The sequence below is a fragment of the Hyperolius riggenbachi genome, chromosome 3 (genome assembly GCF_040937935.1).
Source record: "Hyperolius riggenbachi isolate aHypRig1 chromosome 3, aHypRig1.pri, whole genome shotgun sequence".
NCBI classification, from domain to species: Eukaryota; Metazoa; Chordata; class Amphibia; order Anura; family Hyperoliidae; genus Hyperolius; species Hyperolius riggenbachi.
Genome location: NC_090648.1, coordinates 368,594,649 through 368,602,407, shown reverse-complemented (window position 1 = coordinate 368,602,407; position 7,759 = coordinate 368,594,649). Strand labels below are relative to the sequence as shown.

At 45.0% G+C, this 7,759-nt stretch overlaps 1 protein-coding gene across 2 annotated transcripts in view; it reads left to right on the top strand.

Annotated features, from left to right (window-relative positions):
- Positions 1 to 1,743: 1,743 nt before the first annotated feature.
- NEURL1B (neuralized E3 ubiquitin protein ligase 1B) overlaps positions 1,744 to 7,759 on the top strand; it is a 561,907-nt gene continuing 555,891 nt past the window's right edge. Inside the window, exon 1 of one of the 2 annotated variants that reach the window (XM_068277155.1) lies at positions 1,744 to 1,887. In XM_068277155.1, coding sequence (XP_068133256.1) covers positions 1,836 to 1,887 — 52 coding nt within the window. In that variant the 5' untranslated portion in view covers positions 1,744 to 1,835. Of the gene's footprint in view, positions 1,888 to 1,986; positions 2,070 to 7,759 lie in introns of those variants that run through there. The other variant, XM_068277158.1, reaches the window with a different exon arrangement.

Sequence of the window (7,759 nt, the reverse complement as noted above, 5' to 3'; positions counted from 1 at the left end):
GTCTTCTGTTCTACCAACACTCAGTCCTTTCTCGTTTTCTGTTAATCTCCACTCTCCCTTGTAAGATCTCCCCTTTACCTAGAGTGACCAGATGTCCCGGATTGCCCGGGACGTGTCCCGGATTCGGGGTCCGCTGTCCCAGGCTGCATGAGGTCCCGGGAAACGTCCCGCTTTCAGCAGCGGGACGTCCCGGCCTCGGGACTATGGCCACTCTATCCTCATGAACTGGCAGCGGCGTCTATAGACGCCGTGCCAGTTCATTGCCTGCAGCCCCGCTCCAGCCTCCTTGGTCTTCCGGTGTCTGTTCCGACACCGGCAGCGAGCAGGGCTACGGCAAGATGGCTGCCGAAGCCCTGTACTGGAGACTATTTGTGTCTCCAGTACAGGGCTTCGGGCGCCATCTTGCCGTAGCCCTGTCAGCGCGGGAGACGAGCAGGAGGAAGGTGGTCCCAGGAGCAGCGCGCCAGAGGCCGGAGACTTCTGCCAGGTGAGAAAATGCATTCTTTTCCAGGTGAAATTTGCTCCCATTACGTTTCTTTTCTGGTGAAATGTTTGCCTGCATTGCGTTTCTTTTCTGGTGAAATGTTTGCCCGCATTGCGTTTCTTTTCTGGTGAAATGTTTGCCCGCATTGCGTTTACTTTCTAGTGAAATGTTTGCCTGCATTGCGTTAATTTGCTGGTGAAATGTTTGCCCGCATTGCGTTACTTTTCTGGTGAAATGTTTGCCCGCATTGCGTTTAATTTTCTGGTGAAATGTTTGCCCGCATTGCATTCATTTTCTGGTGAAATGTTTGCCCGCATTGCGTTTATTTTGTACTGACATGTTGCCCGTATTGCCTTTATTTTGTACTGACATGTTTGCCCGCATTGCGTTTATTTTGTACTGACATGTTTGCCCGCATTGCGTTTATTTTGTACTGACATGTTGCCCGCATTGCGTTTATTTTGTACTGACATGTTGCCCGCATTGCGTTTATTTTGTGCTGACATGTTGCCCATTGCGTTTATTTTCTGGTGTCTGGGGTAACTGTTACTGCATTTATTATTTATTAATGGTCATAGATGGCTATGTTTGCTGCTTTGTGGTTACGGTATACTATTAGCATCACACAGTTTCTGCACACCCATGATGCAAAATCTCGTTTGTCCACATCATGGCGTAAACACTGCTTTCTTATGCCTCGCTGTTACATCATTACATTAGCTCCGCCCATACAATGTCATGGTCACGCCCATTTTTCGCCCCCCCCTCTTTATCGCTGCGCGCTCCTCAGTCCTCCCCACTTTTTGCCCCTCCCCGCCCCAGGTTGGACCCACAAAAATCTGGTCACTCTACTTTACCTCAACAAAATACACACACTTACACAATTTTTTCAGTCTCCATAGTTTGTGTTTATATAGCGCTGACATCTGCTGCAGCATATTACAGAGTACATAGTAATGTCACTGTCCTCAGAGGAGCTCACAATCTAATCCTACCATAGTCATAGTCTAATGTCCTGCCATATTATTATGTATTTATATAGCACTGACATCTTCTGCAGCACTATACAGAAACCTAAACTTTTTGCCGCCTGAGGCAAGTTTTGAAAAAAAAAATCCTGCAAACATATGCTTTGCTTTTCCCCTTGATCAGCATGGAAAGAGTCAAACACGGCGGCAACACATCCAGCATGCCAGGAGGGAGGACTCAGTGGACATGTGACTTCATTTCAAACCTGGCGGCGGCGCGAGATGAACTGACAGGAGCACAGCCAGGTGTAGCTGCCGCCATACGGGGAGCAGCACCGGACATATCCGCCGCACCTGCCCGACAGCGCACTGTACACAGAGTCATGGGGAACGTGGAAAGCGTCTTTGCAGCCAGCTCACAGCACTATGAAATCGGTAACAGCCGTTGTTTCTTATTTTCAACACAAGGTGGCAGCAACATTTGCGTTGAGAGCACAGCTGTTATTAGAACGAACACTGATCAGCTTCTGTGCAGGGGATCACGTGACAGTGCCCCCTGCCATGGTAGTTATGATGTGAGAAATGCCTGCAGTTAGAAAGAAATAAGGGGAAGTAAGGTATGTAGAATGAATTATTGAATCATAAAGCTGCACATACACTTGATAACTGGTGGTAGATTGATATGATCCAGGTATGCATTACTTACCTGCTCTGGCCACTTTGCAGCAGTAGCATTTGATAAGTCTTAAGCAGTAATCTTGTCTACTAACCACTGATCTACTTGCGCCTGTGTATTTCCTAATGAAGCAGTGCAGCCATTGCTCAGATATTGTTCCTGTCCACATCTATGCTGTTGTCTGTTGTACAAAGAATGGGCATGCCAACTGCTAGTCAAGTGTTGGTGGGTGCTCCCTAGTGCGCTAGTCTACTTTTATGGGACCCAGGAAACCGCATAGGGAGATTCAGCTAATGTGATTGGGTGGACGGCACCCTCTCCAACTGCTAGGTCACCAATAGGTTGTAGTAAATGGCACACACACTTTTCGGCCAAGTACAATGTTTTGTGCTGTAGAGGTTGCTGAGATTAACCACCAAAGGACCCTGGGCTTACACCCCCTAGTGACCAGGCTATTTTTTGCTAATTAGGCCACTGCAGCTTTAAGGCCTTGCTGCAGGGCCGTCCAACTCAGTACACAAGTGATTTCCCCCCTCCCCCTTTTCTGCCCACCAACAGAGCTCTCTGTTGGTGAGCTTTGATCCTCCCAGGATGTTTATTTTTATTTTTATTTTTTTGTATTTTTTTTTTTTAACCCTGCCCTCCCTCCCCCTACCAGCCAATCAGCACGATCTGCTGTCATAGGCTTCAGCCTATGACAGCGGATCGCTTCCCTGCCTCCAGAGGGGACAGCCGTGTGTCACACGATTGTCCCCAGTACAGCGCTGACGTAGGTCGCAACGCTGCCTAACAGTTTCTGGTACTTATCCGTATTATGGTAGAGAACAGAGGCGCCAAAAGGATAAAAACAATATTTAAAAGTTTTAAAATTATTGCTTAGGAGGCAGTGGTGGACTCACCTCCCACAAGCAGACACAACAACTGTGTATTCACAAAAGGGACATTTATTGGTATACTCCAAATAAGGTTGCAACGCGTTTCGCAGGTCAAACCCGCTTCATCAGGCAATTACAGGAAGGAGCACACAACAGCAGTATGTCCAGATAGCACCTGGCGCCTCTGGTACTTATCCGTTAGCCGGGCGCATCCGGCAGGTGGCGCTAATTACTATTCCCCCTCCAGGCCGACATGGATAGTAGGGAAAGATGTAACTGGGGGAGTTTTGACGCCACATGCCGGATGCGCCCGGCTAACGGATAAGTACCCAGTCTCCTATTGGTGAACGACGCTGGGTGACTGATGACTTCGTCATTCAAGCAGGGATGCGCGTGCGATCCCCAGCAAAACACGCCCCCAGGACTGCACGCCGATCGGCGGTCCTGGGGCTGTTGCTCCGCTCACTCCCATTAGCGTGAGGTGGATGTTACTATTCTCTATGAGGTTGGCTGCTGGGTCCCCTAAAATAGGCTAGCGCCCTCCCTAGTTTATTAGATTTAAGGCCCGTTTCCACTAGAGCGAATCTGCATGCAGATTCGCATAGCCAATAATAGTCAATGGGCCTGTTTCCACTTGTCAGGAAATCTGTGCAGTGAATTGTGCAGAAAAAAATCTACACAGGAGAGCCATCAGAATTTGCACACTGCAAGGCTAGTGTGCGATTCGCCTGTAATGTATTTAATAGGAAATTTGCATGTGTTTTTCTCTATGTGAATTTTCCATGTTAAAATTCGCATATGCTTTTGTGTGAAATCAATGTAAAAGCACACAGGCAAGGACATGGTTAAAATCGCATACTTACAAAAATACAAACGCATGCGAATTCGCATACAAACACATACGAATTTGCATCCACATGCAAATTTGTTTATGCGTTTTCTGCAAAGAAATCACACTGCACTAGTGGAAACGGGCCCTTAATATTTTTAGCAAATCTGACATCTCTTACATCATTGTATAGTGTATGGTTGGCTTTAGTGCACACTTACAAAATCTTCTCAGTTCTGTCTCCTAGAGCCAAGGCAATCAATGGTGTTTCTTAGCTGGGATGTTCCATTAAGAGTACACGGAGTCCTAGGTTGTCCATTGCTTGTAAACAAAGATGGCAGCCACTTTGTGGTAGATGTGGAGGTGGCCATGTTGGCCTCTAGCAGCAGAGAGCAAAGTCTCTTGCTTGGAACTCAGAGTTTCTGCTCCTAGTTTAATGGTGTCCCATATAATGAATGTCACAGATTTTGGCATGGAGGTTTAATTACCTGACCAGCTGGTTAATCAGATGACAGAAATCTGATTCTGGTTAACCTAAGATAGGGGTCAAAATTGGCAAAAATCGTGTGCTTTTTTTTATTTATTTATTTTTTAATGCAAAAATGCACATAATGCTTCCCAATGCACAGTTGCAGTGCATGGGGATCAATGTGTGTTTTCTGTTAAAACAAATACTGGCTTTGCTGTTTTTTTTTTCGCACATTGGGAGTGCAAGTGTAGATTCGTCTGTGGAAAAATGCTACAGTTTTTCGTCAGATTTCAGTGCGACGCCTGACTTAAAGGGAATCTGAATTCATAAAAAAACAGAGACTTTCCTAAGGAAAGGGAAGGCTCTGGATCCTAATGAGCCTCCCCATTCCTCTCACGGTCCCCGGGTTACAGCACTGGATCCCCTGTTCAAATCTCCCACTGTGGGAGGCTTCAGAAGTCTTTGGGAGCCCAAATGCTCCATGCTGTGAGTGCATGAGAATGCATGCTCAGAGAGCGGTCTACAACCCATCGTCAGAGACTACTAACTGGGGGAGTCCGCGCATTTTAAAAATCGAATCGATGTATCATACTCCTGTGTTTAATTTGTTCCCTGGCTATGAAAAAAAACTGTAATCTTTGCTTGGGTCAGTAAAGAAACGATTTAAAGAATTTGTCAATCTATCCTGCACCATTCATAAAAATTTGATTTGAAAAATCAGCCATTCCTGGTGGAGTGATATATTGACAAAAGTGGGAAATTATATGAATATTTATTGCTCAAGTAAAAAAAAACCTTTCAAATTTTTTTGTTTTGTTTTTTGTTGTTGTTTTTTTTAAGTACAACCGATCATTTTTATCAAATTGCCGTGAAATGTACCGGTAATCCTTTTAATAAATCGTGTGACCACCTTGATACAACAGCCCAGGGGAGCTGGCATTCTTTGTAGAGCAAAATAAACTGCTAAGTCAGAATTCAGATAACAATTGTAGGTACTTATCCGTTAGCCGGGCGCATCCGGCAGGTGGTGCTAATTACTATTCCCCCTCCAGGCCGACATAGATAGTAGGGAAAGATGTAACTCTGGTGGAGTTTTGTCGCCACCTAGAGCATGCGCCCGGCTAACGGATAAGTACCCAATTGTATTTTCATGATGGTCTTTTTAGGTCCCAAATTTCAGCACATGGTAACTTTAATTGCATACTCTTACATACTTCTGCTTACATGCACATTGGGCACCAAAGATAACTGGTAGTTTTGGGGTTATTGGGGTTTTAATCTTTGATATGTTAATAAACAAGCATTTGTCAGTAAGTACAATCGTTGTGGGGTCTGTCCAACACTAGGCGCAGTCTGCACTATGGTGTGTCCCCTCTGTGCTTCCATATACAGGAATTGAGCCGACAGGATCCTGCATATCCTTTGGAGCGCAGAGTGTGCGACATCACTGCTGGTATAGAGACTCGGCGTCCTCAGTCATATCCAGTACATACGCGCGAGCGGTGTTTGTGCACACAGCACGGAACTTATGCCCACGGAGGACTTCATGTAACAGCAGGAGGTATTTCCCTTATACCTATGTTGTTTGCAGGTACTGTTTCCACATATTTAATACAGCGGCTGGTTTTCAGGGACATTGCATCCTCCAGCCATCGAGCGCCAAGTCCTCCTAGTGTTTACATATTATACTATTGGGCAGTGTTAATTCTGATATTAAAATGTAGGTAAATTTTACTGATTTTTAGCATTGCTAAACTTACCCTTTTCTCACTTGAGCCCTCCCTCTACTGATGCCTAACCCTAACCAACCCTGTACCAATGCCTAACCTTAACGGGGAACTGAAGAGAGAGGTGTATGGAGGCTGTCATGTTTATTTCCTTTTAAGCAATACCAGTTGCCTGGCAGCCCTGCTGATCCTCTGCCTCAAATACTATTAGCAATAGCCTCTGAACAAGGATACAGCAGATCAGGTGTTTCAGTGGTTCAGACTTTAAAGTCAGATCTGACAAGACTAGCTGCATGCTTGTTTCTGGTTTTATTCAGATACTACTGCAGAGAAATAGACCAGCAGGGCTGCCAGGCAACTGGTATTGATTAAAAGGAAATAAACATGACAGCCTCCATATACCTCTCTCTTCAGTTCCTCTTTAACCAGCTGCCCCCTGCCAATGTCTAACCCTAACTTACCTCCCCCACACCCCAGCGATGCTTATAGGTGGCCTCTAATAGTACAATTTCTAGCGAAAAATCGTTTGAGCGATCAGAAATTCTGATCGAATTGGTTGAAAATGATCTCAGTTGATGGGCACAATCAAAGATGAACAATTATAAAAATAGTCGTCCAATTGGATTTTTGTCAAACCAAAATTTGGATTTTCTTGATTGGTTGTGATAGGAAGCAAAGATTGGTTCGTTGATGGTGTAGTGAACGATTTTTCTTCCGATCAGATTTTTCGCTAGAAATTGGACGATTAGTGCCCACCTTTACCCTAATCATCCCTCCACCCATGCCTAACCTTAAAAGCCTCCCCACCACCTTTACCCCAAAGAACAATAAATATTGGGTGCCAGGGAAGTTTGGGCCCTGACATAGGCGCCCGTGCTAATTGCAGCTATAAGGGTAATTTTTGGGTGCCAGACCATTTTGAAGACTGCAGCTGCAAATGGCCTCCAGCACCCAAATGTCCCCTTATCTCCTTAGCTATTATGGCCGATGGCAGCACCCAAATTTTCCATTACCAGCTCCACTTCCATTGGGGCAAGAAAAACCTCTAATATTGAATCTTCAGCTCATCCATATTAGGGCTTTTAACTACTTGTGATTCCAGCACGTGACTTTGTCCTTCTGACATGAGTCGCATTCTGAACAAAAAGCTGCTGCTGCACCCGTGTGCATGGATACGCCCTCCATCGTCACTGCTTGCGCATGCACCAATTTAAAAGTGAATGATTGCTGCTGTAGCAAATAGCAGTATTCTTACTTTGAAAGTTAAAAAAACAAAAAAGTGCTTTTTTTCCCCCTGTGGTTAAATTTTAACCTCTACCTAACAAATAAAGCCCTTTTGTCACCTGTACTTGGCCGTAAGATTTGTGGACACCCGTAATGCTTACCGTTCATAGAGATTGGATGCAATTGCAGTTTGTGGACTCAACACTGTATAGATGCATCACTGTGCTTTTGCCTAGCAATGTATCTGTACAGCACTCGGTTCCTGAAACTGTGCACCCTAGCAATCGCTTCCATTCCCACTACAGAGTCACAGTCTGGAGATAATGGTATGCTACATGCACATCTAGTGATGAAATATAGCATATGTGGTGTCATTTTAATCAGAACGAGCCAAATAATATATACGGGGTTTTATTACTGTGGTGCTTGTCAAGTGAAAAGTAGGAAGTGTGAAAATGAAAAGTTTGTTTTACGCATTTAAGCCTTTTTCCCCTGTAAACTGCCTAT